Consider the following 18,721-nt stretch of genomic DNA (forward strand, 5'->3'; position numbering starts at 1 on the left):
CCATATGTATGACAATTTTGAGTGAATATGCAGGTTGTCTCTACATCTGCACCCAATACACTCTGCAGCCACCTTGGGTCCTGGATGACAACCACCCAAGCAGACAACTGGTCCAGTCCCGGTCATGTCAGTGGTAGCCACCATTGTTACACACTCACATTCTGATTTTCACAGAGTATGGGGTGCGTTCTGTAGGGATTATGCAGGTCCTTGAAAACAGTATAACAGGGTGTTTTTTTTTCTAGAACTGGCTCTGTGCAATTAAGTAAGGGGGTGTTAATGTAGACCCAGTATTCCAGGACAGCTTACTGCTGTGCAGGTTGTGTGGTCTACTCAGGATCCAAAACTTGTGTGAACATTGGGCACTTCAGTACTTGTGGTAGTAGTAAAGGGGAGAGGCACTTTTGTGCTGCAGAATTGAGCCAAACTTGGCACACATATACGAGGTCTGTCCATAAAGTATCGTACCTTTTTATTTTTTTTTAAACTATATGGATTTGATTCATATGTTTTCACGTCAGACAAGCTTGAACCCTTGTGCGCATGCGTGAGTTTTTCCACGCCTGTCGGTGACGTCATTCACCTGTGAGCACGCCTTGTGGAAGGAGTGGTCCCGCCCCTTCGTCGGATTTTCATTGTCTGGAAATGGTGGAATGATTTGGGGGTTTTTTCCATCAGAATTTTTTCAGAAGCTGTTAGAGACTGGCACCTGGAAACTATTCGAAAAATGTATCTGGCTTTCAGTGAAAATTTTACGGGCTTCACAGAGAATAAGGTCTGGTAGTACAGCTTTAAGGACCCCTTTAAGGACGCTCAGCGCGCCGCGCTCCAAGCTGCGACGACACGGCACAAGCCACCGGACCATTTCTGAGCTGATGGCTCTGTGGATACGAGACCGTCGTGTGCTCTTTCTCTGGTAATCACAAGAGCTGGACATCAGCCATTTTCCAGCAGATTTCACTTTTAACAAGAGATTTTGTCATGGAAAGCCGTGCGGAGGCTTCGCGCGTCACGACCGATTCGCTTTGGAAGCGAGACAAAGGAACACCTCCGTTTCGGCGTGTCAGAGGACAAGTTTGGACATGTCTATCTCGGCTTTAGCAGTAGTAGTTAAGGGGAGAGACACTTTTGTGCTGCATCATAATCGCCAGGTGTCATAAAAGGTTGATGTCATACTTTTCTATTCTCTTCTTTTTCCTTTGTACTTTTTTCCTCTTCATTTTTGCAAGTAACAGTAGCATAGTTGTAGTAGTAGTAGTAGTAGTAGTAGTAGTAGTAACAGTAGTAAAAGCAGCTGTCTCTTCTTCAGACAGCTTTAGTCGTGCCCTAACAGTTCTCTGGAATCCAGGATAGGTGGGGGGTGGGGGGGTGATAGCTTTGTTGGTGAAGATGAAATTTTCATTTCAGTCTCTGAATCAAACTTGCCTTAGGGCAGGTAATCAGCTAGTGCCTAATAATAGGACTTCACTGCATCACTGCATCAAAGTCACAACCACTCAATCATTGATCATATGTCTCTTGTCTGCATCAACACACAGCCTTCTTCTTCTGCTTTCGGCTGCTCCCGTTAGGGGTCGCCATAGCAGATCAATCGTTTCCATCTCACCCTGTCTTCTTTACCTTCCTCTGTCACAACAACCACCTGCATGTCCTCCCTCAGCACATCCATAAACCTCCTCTTTGGCCTCCCTCTTCTCCTCCTGCCTGGTGGCTCCATCCTCAGCATCCTTCTCCCTATACACCCTGGGACCCTCCTCTGCACATGTCCGAATCATCTCAGTCTGTCCTCCCTGACTTTATCGCCAAACCATCCCACTTGCGCTGTCCCTCCGATATATTCATTCCTAATCCTGTACATTCTTGTCACTCCCAAAGTGATTGCAACATCTTCAGCTCTGCCACCTCCAGGTCTGCCTACTGTCTTTTTGTTAGTGCCACTGTCTCTAAGCCGTACAACATAGCTTTTCTCACTACTGTTTTGTAAACATTGCCCTTGCAGATATTCTTCAATCACAAATCACTCCTGCCACCTTTCTCGACCCACTCCACCCTGCCTGTACTCTTTTCTTCAGTTCTCTACCACACTTTCCATTATTTTGGACAGTTGACCCCAAGTATTTAAACTCATCTATTTTGACCACCTCTGGTCCTTGTAACCACAGTATTCCACTGGGCTCCCTCTCATTCACACGCATGTACTCAGTCTTGCACCTACTGACTTTCATTCCCCTGCTCTCCAGAGCATATCTCCACCTCTCCAGGCTAGACTCAACCTGCTCTCTACTCACACTACAGATCACAATGTCATCTGCAAACATCATAGTCCATGGAGAGGCTGCATGCCAGTGCACAAAGAAAATTTTGAAATATTCAAAATTTCTGGCACAAATAAATTTTGTGTCACTTGCATGAACTAGTTGTAAATATTGCGACAACCTATTTGCAAACACTGCGTGTCATTGCGCGCAGAGCCTTGCACAATTTACATTGAGTTTACTCTTTGGCACACAAGACTTCGTGCTAGTGCAGGCATCAAATTCATACAAGTGTCAAGGTGTCTTAAAAAGCCTCTAGGATGGTTAGATCACAGCAGCATTGTTGAAAGTGGTAACAAATGTGAGAATCGTATGGAACTGACCACTGAGGTGTTTGGTGATGGTCATACCTTTGTATGAGAGCAAAGATCCAAATCTTCAAGGTCCTGGTGCTTCCAGTCTTACTGGATAGTTGTGAGACTTGGATGCTAACCAGAGACCTAAAGCAGCACCTGGATGTCTTTGGTACTGCAGTAGTTGTCACCGGTGGATCCTTGTGTACCACTGCAATGACTTTGCTTCAGCTGAGCTGTTTGGGAGACAGCAAAATTTACTGTATTATACCACGTGAACTGCAAAAATAAGGGCTCCAATGAACAGGACGTGATTTAAAATATAAGGCTGACTGTGTGTGTGTGTGTGTGTGTGTGTGTGTGTGTGTGTGTGTGTGTGTGTGTGTGTGTGTGTGTGTGTGTGTGTGTGTGTGTGTGTTTGCACATGTATGCTTTCAACCTAAGGGACCCAGTGACAACACCCCCCCCCCCCCCCAGTGCCCCCAGTCACCGTAGCAAGTTTATTGTTAATTGTTTAATTACTGTGGCTGTGCATAGCGAACACAAACCGTGCCACATACATACATACATACATACAGAGATTGCCTTTTATACATATAGGTACTAGCTGAGTTACCTGTTCTGTGCATGGGTAATAGAGAAGAATTTTAGCCATGTCAGCGTATATTTCATGTCATTTAGTTAAGGTGTAGTATGTTGCATTGCATTGTGTGTATGTTGTCATCATTAATTTTCACAGAGCAGTTTGTGACATTCATGAGACTCAAGTGAAAGATAATAAAAAGTGATAACATGTCATATCATGGCAATGCTTTGGCATGATGTACACAGTAGGTACATTTTAATTGAAAAAACGCACACCTAACGCAGTGCATGTTGGCCCGTTCAGATTGTAATTAAAGTGCACCCTAGCCAGCCGCTACTATATAGTAAGTAAAGTGTGATGCTTGCTACCTGACCTGAGTACCACGTGAACCGCGAAAATAAGGGCTCCAGTGAGTGGGTTGTGATCTAATATATAAGGGTGATCGTGTGTGTGTGTGTGTGTGTGTGTTCGCGCCTGTATGCTTTCAGCCTAAGTGCCCCAGTGACCTCCCCCTTGGTTCCCCCAGTCACCATACCAAGTTTGGTGTTGATTGCTTTATTACCGTGGCTGTGCATAGCCAACACAAACCGTACCACATACATATATAGATTGTCTTTTGTATTTATAGATTTATGAAGCTCTCTATCAATACAGTGTAATATAATGTCCAAAACAAAAGTGGAACATATGTGTGATGAAATTGCAGAGATAGAAATTTTGAATCATATAAACAAGATTAAGCCTAATGTGTTAGTCTGTGAGAACATCACGGGGTCTTGAACGCGACACGAAGGGGCGAGGCCTCCTGTGATTGGTCAGCAGCAATGTGGCTGGTTATGTTCAAAACCGTGTCTTTGAAATATAAAAACTCAACACATAATATTTGTGTTTAAGTGTACTTGAGTTTAAAAAGTGGGACTTGAGGATTAGCGCAACGATGTAATATTATATGTAAATATTGGCTCAATAGCGCCCCGCCCCGAAGGCGCGTGTTTGACTGGTCGCAGAAAGTTTACATGCGTTCCACATAAAGTGGTGATCATGAACGGGCGGATTACCTTCATGTTAGGGTGTTGTGTTGGTTTAAGAGCGATAAAACGCTGAGTCTGCAGTTTGGGTGGATTTTTTCTTTTCAAAAGACGGTGATTTTATCGTACATTTGAGACTTTCAGCCGTTACTGTAGCAACATCCAACGCATCGGAAGTCGATCACCATTTAATTTAACTACGATTTAATCCGAAACACCGGCTGATACTTTCTCTTTTTTTTTGTCTTTATTTTTACTTCCCATTGATGGTCTCATGCTACGACAGTTTTTGAAACGAAACCGGGCTCCTCTCCAGGTTTGGTTCTGTTGTTTGGGTATCTGTAAAAATGTCGTCTTCTGGAAAGGACAAAATGTGCAGCTACCATCAACTGAACATGTTTGAGAAACTGTCCTGGAGGCCCTTCGTCCGTGAGTCAGGTTAGTCAACAAAAAACATCTGCAGCTGACACATTCGGGGGGAAAAAAATCCTGAAGGTTACGCTAACACCTGATTTATAACTTTGCACCGAGTCGTCTTGTGTTGCCATACAGGCTAAAGCTAACCGATGCTAGCACAGTGAAGTGCTAGCAGGAATGTTTTTATTTCGTTTATTTTTATTTCGTTTATTTTGCCACGCTTTCGTCTTTTAACCAGACAATTCATAGACACGGACCATTCATCGACAAGAAAAGACCATTCATAGACACCAAAGGTATAAAATTTAAATTATTTACTGAACGAATGTGTCAAAGGAAGTGTGAAGATGTCAACTCATACTTCTGAGAGATCACACCTGTGTTAAAGGAAGTGTCACATAAAAAGAATGCTGCACCGGACATAAAAATCAGTATGGAGCTGGAGCTAACACCATGGAATATCTCTGCATCACCAGCCATAAACCAGTGAACAGTCATAACCATTACCTGTGACAGCTGTGACCACTGGAGTCATCTCAAGTGTGACACCAGCATTTCCAGATATACATACCACAGAGCCAATATGTACAGACGGTTGTCCAGTTCCAGATCACCTATTTTAAAGTCTGGCTATACCGAGCCACAATGCAACTGAATGTCCCTTATTGGGTATTGTTGTATTGGGTATTTGGATGTTATCTAGCTGAAGAAGTCTTAAAGTGTGAAGCCACATTATGTGTGATGCAAATATTTGCCGGAAATGGATCACTCTGCCGGTTCTGGATCACGACACTCTGTCACTTTGGGGGCATTCCTGGCATCTGGCTGGAGCCCTTCTAATGCAGAACGATACACACTGTGCCTGAGAATGTGTTTTGAACACAAAATGATATAAATTATACTTATTAAATGAGAATTTACTTAGTTTCGAAAGGCACTGTTATCCATTTTTACGAGCAAAAAATGAAGTGTGGAGGCGAAATTTCTCCCGAATTAAAAAGTAAAAGCTCCCACATTCATGCCCATTTGTGATGTTGAGATGACCCCCAAAGTACACATGGCTCACATGTACTGACACGAGGCTGCTGCTTCCTTGATCCACAACCGGCAAATTTTTGCATTTGAGAAATGTGTTCAGCAATTGAACAGCAAGACATAACACGCTGACATTTTCTACCCAAGTAAGTAAGTATTTTCCCACTCTAGAACCAAAAACACAGAATAGCTAACTCACCTTTCCTACATCTTTGAGATCGTTACTTTCAAACTTGCAGGAATGAGTGAGTCAGAAAATGCGCGCACACCGCCAAGACCGGGATGTTTTGATTCCTCTGCTGATACAAGATGGCTGGATCCGGTCAAACTTGTGGTCGTTTGTAGACAAAACATCAGTCTTTCCATTGGTACCAAGTATTAGCTTATTTGCGCTGACTATGAGAAACGGCGGCACAAATACTACAGCAGTGAGCCGGAACTGGGCAAGTGACTGTACCTCCTCACCCACATGCTACACTAAGAAGCCACTGATGTCATCTTCACCTCCAGATTCCTACAAGAAAGACATCTGGACAGAGTGCATTTTACTGATGTCCTGCTGTCAGACCAGAACATCAATAAAATGAGTAATAAAGTGCTATATTTAGGTTTTGAATATGTTACACATTAAACTAGAAGCACTCAGAGAGTGCAAACCTCCACCAAGGCCATGGGGTCACTGACGCCATAACATCTACACGCCGTGGAATCATTGAACCTAAAAAAGTCTGACAATGATGTTTGCTCAGTAGTTAAAAAAAGTTTCATCTGCTGTGACTGGATAGCATGTATCCTTAGCGCTTGGCATCACAGTTTATTGCAGCTTGCACCTTTCCCAGAAGCTACTGTCATCTGAGCACTGATATTGATATTGCATGTGCTTATAGACAAAAACAAATAAGAGACAAAATTCAATTTATTATTCAACTAAACTGCAAATATATGAATTTTTTATTTAACATTTTGAAACACTTCTCTAAACCAGGCCATAGGGTCACTGACCCTGAAGAGATTCCCTCCTTGGCACAGTGATCTATTTCTTTTTGTCTCTTTCTCTAAAATTGTATATAATAATCATTAGATTATTAATATATAAACAAAAATAAATTTAAGAAATATTACAATTTGAAAACAAATGCACCCGAACGTGATGACAGCTGCAACTGCTTAATGCTAACTTTTAACATTGAAAATGCCATAGACATGCTAATGCGTTAGCATCGGGATCCGGATCGTGATCCGGATCAACACTAAAATTTAATCACTTGTTACTCTTGTCATTTCCAACCACTCCACAAAATTTCATCAAAATCCGTTCAAAACTTTTTGAGTTATCCTGCTGACAAACAAACAAACGTGACTGAAAACATAACCTCCTTGGCAGAGGTAACAATTAATGGTTCTTCATATGTCTGTGAATGGTCCTTATCTATGAATAGTCTTTTTTTTTTTTTTCTATGAATTATCTTTTTTGTGTCTGTGAATGGTGTGTGCCTGTGAATGGTCTGTAAACCTTTTTAACATGCACAGTGATTTGATTTGACATTAAATGAAGAATCTATTTTTTTTCCATCTTTTGATTAAAGCAAAAATCTGTCATGTATGTAATATATGTTTTGCACTTTGCTGTTGTCTTTTGTTGCAGGCAGTAAGGGTTCATCAAAGTCAAAGTGTCTTTATTTGTCTCCCTAAGGAGAAATTTGCCTTGGACAGAGTCTGCTACACAACAACACATCCAGTACATAGCACCCATACATTAAAAACAACACAGTAAGTCAAAGGATAAAATATAAATACACAACATTATTAACATCTTTGTGCAAATTCCACAATACATACCCTTAAGCTATCTTCCCTGAACTATCTGCTGATTTATGAGCTTCACTGATAATGGAATAAATGAATATTTATATCGATTGTATTTACAAAGAGGAACCCTGTACCTCCTTCCTGAGTTAAGTAAAGTATATTCAGAGTGCAGAACATGAGACTCATCTTTTAAAATATTGTCAGCACATCTGAGAACTGCCTGTTCAAACAACTCTTGGGGAGTCACAGGTACCACCATACCCATGATTTTGCCAGCTATCTTAATCAGATTTAATATTTGAGTTTTTGATTTAACCGTTAAATTACAAAACCAGCTAGTAATACCATACCGTAACACGGACTCAATCGTTGCTCTGTAGAAAATCATAATATTCCTACATACACCAAACAGTCGGAGTCGACGAAGAAAGTGCAAACGCTGGTGGATTCGGGCACAAACACTTGACACTTGCATGTGCCAGCTTAAGTTATTATCGATATAAACCCCCAGATATTTATATGAATCCACCTGTTCAATGTTACGTCCATGTATGGTGACCACACTATGGTCTCCAACAGCCCGAGGGTCCACCAACATCTCCACTGTTTTATTAACATTAATCTGCAATTGATGGACATCACACCAGTTCACAAACCTGTCCACTCCAGATTTGTGACAACTTGAATTAGTACTAGTGTTCAGCAGAGTGAGTATTACAGTGTCATCTGAAAATTTAACAACATACTGGTTTGGCTGATAGCTGATGCAGTCATTGGTATACAGTGTAAATAAAAAAGGTGAACTAACACAGCCCTGAGGGGCACCAGTGCTACTTAATGCAATGTCAGAGCAGACAGAATTGACCTTCACCTGCTGTGACCTGTTTGTCAAAAAAAAATGGTACCACTTAATTAAAAATACATCATAAATGTATCTTCTATCTTTGCAGTCTTAAAGCACCATGGATAATCACAGTATATTGTTTAGTGTGTTGTACAGCTCATGAAACATTAAAATCACAATGGAAGATCCTCCACTAGAAAAGATTGCTGCTATTCTGTTGAAAGTGTAAATGCTGTATTTGAGAAAGGGACAAGTTCAGGAGATGCCACATCAATACAGAGTAATGTCAGAGAACTTTGCTACCAAAAATATGTGTATTCGCTGTTTCGCAGTTGTGAATCTCACGCCGTCTCGCAGTTCGTGACTTACGCGAGAAGTTGGTTTCAGCAGAGTTCCGGTTCAGGGCACAATGTAAACACACCTCATGAAGTATGGACAACAGGACAACATCGGGGGCATAGCAGAAGTCCATCACAGGTGCTCCAGGTGGGAGAATGTGTCATCATCATAATCGCCCGTGAACTCGCTGGATCAGTGCTGTCCACATCCTCGCTAGCCATTGTTTACATGCGCTGTGAGACGCCAGAACTCTCCTGGCGCCGCGGTGCATTCTGGGAAGCGCAGAGGGCTGCCAGGGGGATTATGGGAAACATTAAAGTACCGGATTCTGCCAGAAAGATACAGTGAGCAAACTTCATAATGTATTATCTAAAAATATGGGGGCCTGGATCAAACTCTGTGAAAAGGGGGTGAATAAGGTTAGACTTTATATTTGTCACGTACCTTGGAATGACTTGCATTGCGATTTGGTGATATATAAATGAATTGCATTGAATTGAAAACCTACGTTTTTAGATTAAGCAGTCTTGTATGTCCATCTAAGCAATTACAAGCAGTTGCTGAGGACATGAAATATCATTTGTCATCCAACACTTTGATAAGAATGAGCTCCCTGTACCAGACACTTTTCAAAACCCGTCATATCTTTACCAATCCATCCTATGTAACATTCCAGATCTTCATTTCAGCAGAGGCTCAAGGTAAAACGAAACCAGTCGGAATGATTTGTCTGGTAACAAGAGTGTCTGTGAATGAGTTTGCTGGTTCTTGTACTCCAATTGTGCTGCTGAGGGATGAGTGTCTTCCTCCAACAGGTTCTTGAACTTTGAATATTCAGTAAGCACATTATAAAGCAATGATTTGGAGAAAGCCACCTCCCATCTCCTGGTGGGGAGTTTGACATGTTTAAGAATCATTATGCCTTAGTAAGATGTTTGAATTCTCCAGCTCCTGCAACATCCTGAACCTGGCTCCAGTAATGATATTCCATGCGCAAAATCATGTGGCTCTGTGAACATCTCCTGCAATAACCAGATGATATCAGATGACCTGCATGTAGATATGAGAGATGAAAATGCATGTGTTGGTGATGCCACCTCTGCTCGTGTCTTCACTTTTACAGCATCCAAGAAGCGAGCACGGTGGCTCCAGGCTCGCCGTCTATTCTCGTCTTCCTCTCCCAGCCTGCGGATTCCCAACCGGTTTCTGAGAGAAGGTGCTGAACCTACGTGATCTCCATATCAGAATGCTGTATAATGAATTGGACCTGGTTTCACTCAGAGCAGATGACCAGAGCAAATTATAGTGCTTTTACCAAGACTTTAGCAATGAGAGATGCTCTGCTTGAATGAAGTATAGGTGTTGTAAATGTAGCTCAGGTTTATCACTTCCATATACAGTAACATGTAATCCCACTGTAGCCAAGTGCTTGCTCACAGGGGGTCGTTTTGACTGTTGGGGTTTTACATAATTATTGTATGGCCTTGCCTTACAATATAAAGCGCCTTGGGGCAACTGTTTGTTGTGATTTGGCGCTATATAAAAAAATTGATTGATTGATTGATTGAAAATACAAAATGAATCCATAGATGAAGGAAAGTATAACATTTAGTTACATCATGATGTTCTGTGTGTTAAAAATGGCTATGGCCAATATGCCATTGGTTTTATATAATGCCTCAATAGAGCCTTGCCATTTGATTGGTTTGTGTCACATGATATTGATCATTTGTCCTGTTTGCCATTATGTTACATCTACTGTGCAGATTTGTTTCCATACATTTTGTACCATTGTACGCGCAACCGCCGTGTGCTCACACTAACACTGATGGCGCTTAGCTTAAAAACAAACAACGGCCTGACGCAGTGCCCAATGGACATGAAGACTGGATGCACTGAGGAGGCTCGAGAATGGGTCAGGGGGGTGGGGGGAGAGTCCTAAGAAAGCAGTGTTTGCTGGAAGCAGAGCTTTGCAGGCCGTGGCTTGTGGGGGACACTGGGGCACAGCAGGCTCTGTCAGATGACACCTGGGTGAGATGGGGCATCTTGGTCTTGGTACCAAGCTTTGGTGGACACCGTAGGCTCAGGAAGGGTGTAAGTCTCTTTTTTATGAATTAATAAACTATCAAATGACAAGGATCTATTTTAGGTGTTATATAAAGCAAATAATGAATGTTTTTTCATTCATGCTATGGAAAGAATATTTCATTTGGTGAAGGATGAAATGTTCCATCTTTCATCTCATGAAATATTATTGCTCTCAAACATTCATTACTTGTATACTATCACGTAATCAAACTTCCTCTTTTGTTGGTCGATCCAGGACACTGTGTACCCCCTGCCAGGAGTGGACATCGCTGTGTTGCAGACAGCAACAACCTGTATGTGTTTGGAGGCTACAACCCAGACTTTGATGAAGCAGGTGGTTCAGAGAATGAAGATTACCCTCTTTTCAGGGAGCTCTGGAGGTTTCATTTTGCCACAGCCACCTGGCAGTTGGTCAACACAGAGGGTTACATGCCCACAGAACTGGCCTCCATGTCAGGTAAGACTGATTTTAGTCAGAATAACACCCATTGTGTACAGGGACAAATTCCCATTATGAAGTTCCTGTTTAGATCCGTTCCAGGTTTCTGCTTTTCTGACAAAGGTTTAGCTCAAAATGTTTATCCTGTTTTGATCTAGTCCACTCGGTGCCTGCACACTGTAAACATGCAATGTGAGTACAGGTACTCAAGTTGCTCTTATATTCATGTAAACAAGAACAGCACTCTATCAAATAAATCCAATCTCACTTCTTCTTGGATATTAAAATCTGTGCATTCTCTTGAAATTCACACAAATGTAAAATGCCCTATCTTGCATTGTTAAAGAATGTGGGGGGAAAATCCTGGATCTGCTCCAAAAATTAACGATTTCCTCCTTGGAGTTTTTCGAGTCCACTGCTTTTTCCAAGTGCATCCAAGAAAATTGGTTCTGTTCTTTTTGCATAATCCTGCGAATAAACAAACAGTACTGAAAAAAACAACCTTGGTGTAAAAGGCATAAATTTGTTTCATTGTTGTACTTTTACTAAAGTTCACTTCTATCCATCGATGTTGTCATTTGAGCTGTGACAGCTGCTGTTTACATCTCTAAACCTCGGAGAAAGTAGATTTGCGCGAACAGTTAACATGTAAACAAACACCGGTTCTGGTTCATACCGGAAGTCTCACCCTTGTAGGAGCAGAGTCAGAGGATGAATATAATAATGATTGGAATATTGAAAATGATCACTTGTGGATTATTTTACCTTGGGGCACCACCTAGTTCAAAGTATAGGTACTTTTAGTTTAAGCATTCATTAATTGATTAGTCTCAATTTAATTAATCAGTCTCAGTTTCTAAAGGATAAGCTCCGCAGTCAGATCCGACACCCTCTGTAAAACCATACAAAAATCACAGACAACTTCACACGTTTAAGATATTTATTTAACTCTGGCAGGAGTTAAATAACAGGACATATCACAGTGATCAATTTAATGATGATGACATTCAGTGAGCAATGATTATGATGTTCAGATAATTTGGTTTCGTAGCGGGAGTTTTAGGAGTAAGATTCTTCCTAATTTAACAGGTAATTTACTTTGGTATTATTAACCTGAGAGAAGATTAATGATTTTGAATAGAGTTAAATAAAGCCACTCTGTTTATCTGACAACATAGCCCGGTCTTACTTTGCGCAGTGCAGCGGGTCTCCATGAGGTCCGATGCTGGAATCGTCTGGTTCAGTTGACGCTCTGTCCGCCACACAGCTTCATCAGGGACCTTGACAAAGAGGCTCTGCCGGTCCAACCCGCTCAGTCTCGTCAGTGGCGGGGATGATTTCTGTTATTGTGCTGTGGTTTTGCGGCGGTAGTTCAAGTCGCTGTTGAACGTCTCAGCTGACCTGGATGTTTTTCTCTGCAGCGCTATGGAGTATGGCTTGTCAGAATAAAGGTTTGAGCATCTTTATTCTCTATCAAAAATCAAAAATTTGTCTTTTGTCGTCTTTTGGAAGCTTGGTCAAATCAGAATTCAATGCAAGAATAGCTGACTTTAGAAGAAAAACGTTTGTGAAAGGAATTTGGAGTTTGAAGAAGAAAAGGTTTTAATTTGAAAAAGGAAGTTAAATGCGCCGGAGCGTTTAACTTGACAAAGGTTGCAAAAGTTATCTGTCGGAAAAAGAAATTCTTGTCGGTGTGCCAAACAAGAATGAGTCTTAAGTAGCACGTGGCTTTAAACCAGGGGTGGGCAACCTGTTCCAGAAAGAGCCATGAGGGTGCAGGTTTTCTTTGCAGCCACTGACTCCACCAGATGATTTTACTGATTAATATCACTTTGAGCAGATGGAATCAGTTAATCAGTGAAATCACCTGGTGGAGTCAGTGGCTGCAAAGAAAACCTGCACCCTCATGGCTCTTTCTGGAACAGGTTGCCCACCCCTGCTTTAAACAAAGGGTCATAAATTTACTACTGACGGCTAGGCGCATCTTTAGACTCAAGGAAAAGAAAAGTAGAGAGGAGAAGAGCGAGAGCAAAAGAAAGTAAAGAGAAAAGAGCAAGAGAGCGAATTCCCAGACGCAAGCTCTTTTAAAGGTTTAATAAGCTCCACCCCCAAGAATTCTGGGTAACGTAGTTTCTGGAGTTTCCTTTGTCTAGTGTGGCTTCAACATTCTGCTTTGAAACCAAATCAAGTCCTGTAGAATAAATCTTGTAACTGGTTTAGTGCGAAGTTTGGTCAAATACGGCGAAACAGCACAAAACAGTTTGAATTAGCGCATCACGAAACATCACGCTGACTGGCAGGTGTGCACGATCCTAGTGCGAGAGTTCATGCACGTGACAGTGTCTTTCAAGCAGGAACACAGTGTGAGTTGCACCACATCTCACCGCTTATCTGGAATAAATAACATAAAAACCAGCTGGGACCTGTGGAACCACATCACGCCGCTTATGTGGAATTAAAAAAAACACATACCACTCACGGGATTCGTACTTGCACTGTACTGATTGCCAGCCCAAAACTTTACTTTAGAGAAGGTGGTGGCATTTCTAGATGTTGATGTATGGCTTTTGCTTTGTATGGTAGAGTTTTAACTTGCAGTTGTAGAAGTAGCGACGAACTGTGTTAACTGACAATGGTTTTCTGAAGTGTTCCTGAGCCCACACAGTAAGATCCTTTACACAGTGATGTCAGTTTTTAATGCAGTGACGCCTGAGGGATTGAAGGTCACGGGCATTCAATGTTGGTTTTCTGCCTTGCCGCTTATGTGTTGAAAGTTCTTCCTCCAGATTCTCTGAATCTTTTGATCATATTATGGACTGTAGATGATGGAATCCCTAAATTCCTTGCAATTGAACATTGAGAAACATTGTTCTTAAACTGTTGGACTATTTTTTTCATGCAGTTGTTCACAAAGTGGTGATCCTCGCCCCATCTTTGCTTGTGAACAGCTGAGCCTTTGGGGATGCTCCTTTTATATTCAATCATGACACTCACAATTAGTGTCCTCAGTTCCCAAACGCTTACTGAGGTGATGTAACACAGTGGTAAACATACCACTGTCCCAGCTTCTCTGAAATGTGTTGCAGGCATTCTTTTCAAAATGAGCAAATATTTGCACAAAAACAATAAAGTTGATCAGTTTGAACATTAAATATCTTGTCTTTGTGGTGTATTCATTTGAATATAGGTTGAAGAGGATTTGCAATCATTGTATTGTTTTTATTTACATTTTACACAATGTCCCAACTTCATTCGAATTGCAATAGATAAGACTGTGGTGTTCAGAACGTGAAGAGGAGGATGTAGACACGTGGGGAAACAAGTGATGAAGATAAAGCACTGCAAAAAATGCAGTCTCACAAAGTATATTTGTCTAATTTCTGGTCAGAATGTTGAATCTACACTTAACATAAGACACAATCACTAATGCTGGGTTTACACATAACGACGACAAGTCATGAATGCCATGAAGTATACATTCTTGGCAGCCGATCACGAATGTGATGATTCGGGGCAGATGCGTCAGGAGTCCTCAGGAACTGTTGCGACCTGTTACCACGCATTATGATTAGTGGCACATGTCACTGGCGAATTACTACGAATGGAAAAGCATATTGTCCCGGGCTGTTGCACGCTATTGCCCGTTCTGTTAGGAATCTTCTGAATTTGACAAATAGTCTCCACACACCCTCATATTCATCGTACCTTCAACTGCTAAACCGTTCACATCGCTCCAGATTGCTACTCAACATAGAGATGAATCCACAGTAGAAGAAGAAATTTGTGATTGCATGCTTAATTGGGCTCTATGCCATGTAGTTGCATAGAAAAGAGGAGACGGAGAGAGCTGGACTGGAGGAAGCTCAGGCTCATTCTTCTGGTCATCAGGCACAACAGCAGGTGGAACACCTGCAGGAGCATCCTGAGGAGCACCAGCAGGAAGTGAGGAATGAGACTTGGTGGACTTGGTGTCACTGTTCCTCTGCAGGGTGCAGCAGGGTTTTAATTGTGAGCATGTGAGAGAAAACAGTGATTTGTAGTGGTGTGCAGTAAAATGTGACACCGCGTTACAAATTTATGTCAAAACTTGACAGTTTGTCAATTTGTAACAATGTGTGACAGTATGGGCTCCAAGAACCATCACAGGAACTACTACAAATGCTCTCACGCTGTATTAAGGATCACCACTAATCAAGACATATCAACACGCTCAGTTGCGAACTCCACGAAATGAGGGTGGTGCGTGACACTTGTGGAAGATTTATTTTTTTTTTTTTGACAGCCAAAAACATGCTCCAGGAAAATCACGAATATCACACACCGACACGCACTGTTAAGAAACCTATTCAGAGAGCCAGTAGAGAACAGCTTTGAAAAAATGGTAGTTTTATTTATTTATTTATTTGTTTTTTTTTAATGAATGCCAGCTTTAAACTCAGGATGTTCTTGCTGCTCAGCAATCAGTGGCATCAATGCACAAGCATGTCTCTTGAAAAGTGAGTTAACTGTGATTGCATTGATCTCACAGTGGCTTTACATGGCAACAACTTGCTTGTATTTGGTGGCACTGGGATTCCGTTTGGTGACAATAATGGCAACGATGTCCATGTTTGTAATGTTCAATACAAACGATGGAACCTGCTCAGCTGCAGAGGGAAGAAGCCCAACAAGATCTACGGGCAGGTAAATAATGTTTGTGTCTTTAACTGCAAGTGACAAAGTGTAACTGAAGCTTTTAAATGTCTTACAGTTGTTCTTTGACTCTGTAGCTGTGTACTCCACCCACATACATATGTCAGTATTCTGTTTCCAGGCTATGGTGATTATAAATGACTACCTGTATGTATTTGGAGGGACGACAGGCTACCTGTACAGCACAGACCTGCACAGATTGGACCTAACCACTAGGGAGTGGACTCAACTTAAACCCAACAATGCACCGTCAGATTTACCTGAGGAGAGGTCAGTCAGAACAGATGAACATAGTAACAAATCTCAAAATCTTCATTACCACTGTGGAAAAAAAATGTGACTTTCCAGATACAGGCATGAGATAGCTCACGACACACAGAGAATATACATCTTTGGAGGTGGGACTTCGTCAACGTCATATCCCCTGGACAAGGTGAGGAGGAGCAGAATGTTGATCTGAGAGTATTCATTGTGGTTGTTGTGTTTTTACTTATGTGTTTATTGTGTATATAGTGCATCTGGAAGGTATTCACAGCCCTTCACTTTTTCCACATTTTGTCATGTTATAGCCTTATTCCAAAATGGAGTAAATTAATTTTTCCTTCATAATTCTACTCACAACACCCCACAATGACATGAAAATTTTGTATTATTTTTATTTAATTTTTTTTGCAAAGTTATTAAAAATAAAACCTAAGAAATCACATGTACACAAATATTCATACCCTCTGCTCAATACTTTGTTGATAAATGGTAAATGGACTGCATTTGTATAGTGCTTTTCCATCTGCATCACACGCTCAAAGCACTTTACAATTATGCCTGACATTCACCCATTCACACAAACACATTCACACACCGATGTCAGGGTGTTGCCATGCAAGGTGCTCACTACACACTTGGAGCAACTAGAGGATTAAGGACCTTGCCCAAGGGCCCTTAGTGATTTTCCGTTCAGGCTGGGATTTGAACTGAGGATCCTCTGGTCTCAAGCCCAACGCTTAACCACTAGACCATCACCTCCCCAATGATGCACCTTTGGCAGAAATTACAGCCTCAAGTCTTCTTGAATATGATGCCACAAGCTTGGTGCACCTATATTTGGGCAGTTTTGCCCATTCCTCTTTGCAGTACCTCTCAAGCTCCATCAGGTTGAATGGGGGGCATTTTGATAGTCAATCAGATTCAGGTCTGAGCTTTGGCTGGGCTACTCAAGAACATTCACAGAGTTGCCCTGAAGCCATTCCTTTGATATCTCGGAAGTATGCTTGGAGTCATTGTACTGCTGAAAGATGAGCCATCACCCCCAGTCTGAGGTCAAGAGTGCTCTGGAGCAGTTTTTTTTTTTTTTTGTCCAGGATGTCTCTGTACATTGCTGCATTCGTCTTTCCCTCAATCCTGACTAGTCTCCCAGTTCCTGCCGCTGAAAAAAACTTCCCCACAGCATGATGCTGCCACCACCAAGCTTCACTGTAGGGATGCTGCCTGGTTTCTAACAAACATGACACCTGGCATTCATGCCAAAGAGTTCAATCTTTGTCTCATCAGACCAGAAAACTTTGTTTCTCATGGTCTGAGAGTCCTTCAGGTGCCTTTTACTAAGGAGTGGCTTCCGTCTGGCCACTCTACCATATAGGCCTGATTGGTGGATTGCTGCAGAGATGGTTGTCCTTCTGGAAGAGTCTCTTGTTGCCACAGAGGAATGCGGGAGCTCTGACAGAATGACCATCGGGTTCTTGGTCACCTCCATGACTAAGCCCCTTCTCACCCAGTTGCTTAGTTTAGATGGGCAGCCAGCTCTAGGAAGTGTCCTGGTGGATCTGAGCTGCTTCCATTTACAGATGATGGAGGCTGTAATTTAAAAAAAAATAAATTTTCAAAAATCTAAAAAAAACAAACAAAAAACCTTGTTTCAGATTGTCGTCATGGGGTATTGTGTATAGAAATTTGAGGGGAGAAAATGAATTTACTACATCTTGGCATAAGGCTTAACATAAAATGTGGAAGAATGAAGCGTTGTGACTACTTTCCAGATGCACCGTATGTAATAATGTTTGTGTTTATTAGATTCAGGCATATAACTTGGAGACAAATTACTGGGAGGAAATAAACAGCAAACCTCATAACAAACTAGGTGTGTGTCATGTTTTGCTTATCTTTCAGACATAAAAGCCCACTTCAAGTTGGGCGACAACGGTTGATCACTGATTTTGTATCCACATATGTTACCATTTCTCTCACTATGACAGGATATCCTGCTGCTCGCCGTTGTCACAGCTGTGTGCAGGTCAGAGATGGTAAGCATGAACAAATTTTGCACTGAACAAGGCTTTCTGAAATGTTTTTAAAAAGCCCACCTCTTTTGTGCGTCCTTTGTTGCAGAGGTTTTTTTGTGTGGGGGTTACAATGGTGAAGTGATCATGTCTGACCTGTGGAAGCTCAGCCTGCAGACGTTTCAGTGGACTAAGCTGCATGCTGTTATGCCTGAACCAGCCTACTTTCACTGCGCTGCAGTAACTCCGGTTAGTACAAATAGAACTGCACTGAACAGACTCTCCTCTGATACAGATTCCAGTGCTTAAACTCAGAATATCAACCAGTAAAGAGTAGCGGTGAACAAGATATGTCTTCTACAATAATGTAGTGATTGTTGTTTTAACAATGTGCAATCTGCCATTATTGAGTGTGCAAGTCTGTCATTGCATCAGGGTGATGTTGCCAGATTGAGCAATTTTGAATTTTATTTTGCAGGCTGAAGGTGGTGTTAGATGGGAAATCATGAGCTGTATCTGGCAACATTGAAGCAGCGCTGCAAATTAAGTCACATTAACTCATT

The 18,721-nt window shown here is 41.7% G+C and overlaps 1 protein-coding gene and 1 long non-coding RNA gene across 2 annotated transcripts in view; one reads left to right on the forward strand and one right to left on the reverse strand.

Annotated features, from left to right (window-relative positions):
• The window catches only part of LOC117515948, a 30,815-nt gene extending 27,820 nt beyond the window's left edge, over nucleotides 1–2,995 (reverse strand). Inside the window, exon 1 of the long non-coding RNA XR_004562266.1 lies at nucleotides 2,942–2,995. This is a non-coding gene — a long non-coding RNA (uncharacterized LOC117515948). The remainder of the gene's footprint in view (nucleotides 1–2,941) is intronic.
• Nucleotides 2,996–4,193: 1,198 nt separating this feature from the next.
• Nucleotides 4,194–18,721, forward strand: part of LOC117515949 (kelch domain-containing protein 10-like) — a 35,692-nt gene continuing 21,164 nt past the window's right edge. The window contains exons 1-9 of the mRNA XM_034176764.1: nucleotides 4,194–4,660; nucleotides 9,790–9,882; nucleotides 10,990–11,211; nucleotides 15,722–15,876; nucleotides 16,007–16,155; nucleotides 16,234–16,318; nucleotides 17,953–18,019; nucleotides 18,135–18,182; nucleotides 18,268–18,407. Coding sequence (XP_034032655.1) covers nucleotides 4,570–4,660; nucleotides 9,790–9,882; nucleotides 10,990–11,211; nucleotides 15,722–15,876; nucleotides 16,007–16,155; nucleotides 16,234–16,318; nucleotides 17,953–18,019; nucleotides 18,135–18,182; nucleotides 18,268–18,407 — 1,050 coding nt within the window. The 5' untranslated portion in view covers nucleotides 4,194–4,569. The remainder of the gene's footprint in view (nucleotides 4,661–9,789; nucleotides 9,883–10,989; nucleotides 11,212–15,721; nucleotides 15,877–16,006; nucleotides 16,156–16,233; nucleotides 16,319–17,952; nucleotides 18,020–18,134; nucleotides 18,183–18,267; nucleotides 18,408–18,721) is intronic.

This window comes from Thalassophryne amazonica, chromosome 8 (assembly GCF_902500255.1).
Source record: "Thalassophryne amazonica chromosome 8, fThaAma1.1, whole genome shotgun sequence".
NCBI lineage: Eukaryota > Metazoa > Chordata > Actinopteri > Batrachoidiformes > Batrachoididae > Thalassophryne > Thalassophryne amazonica.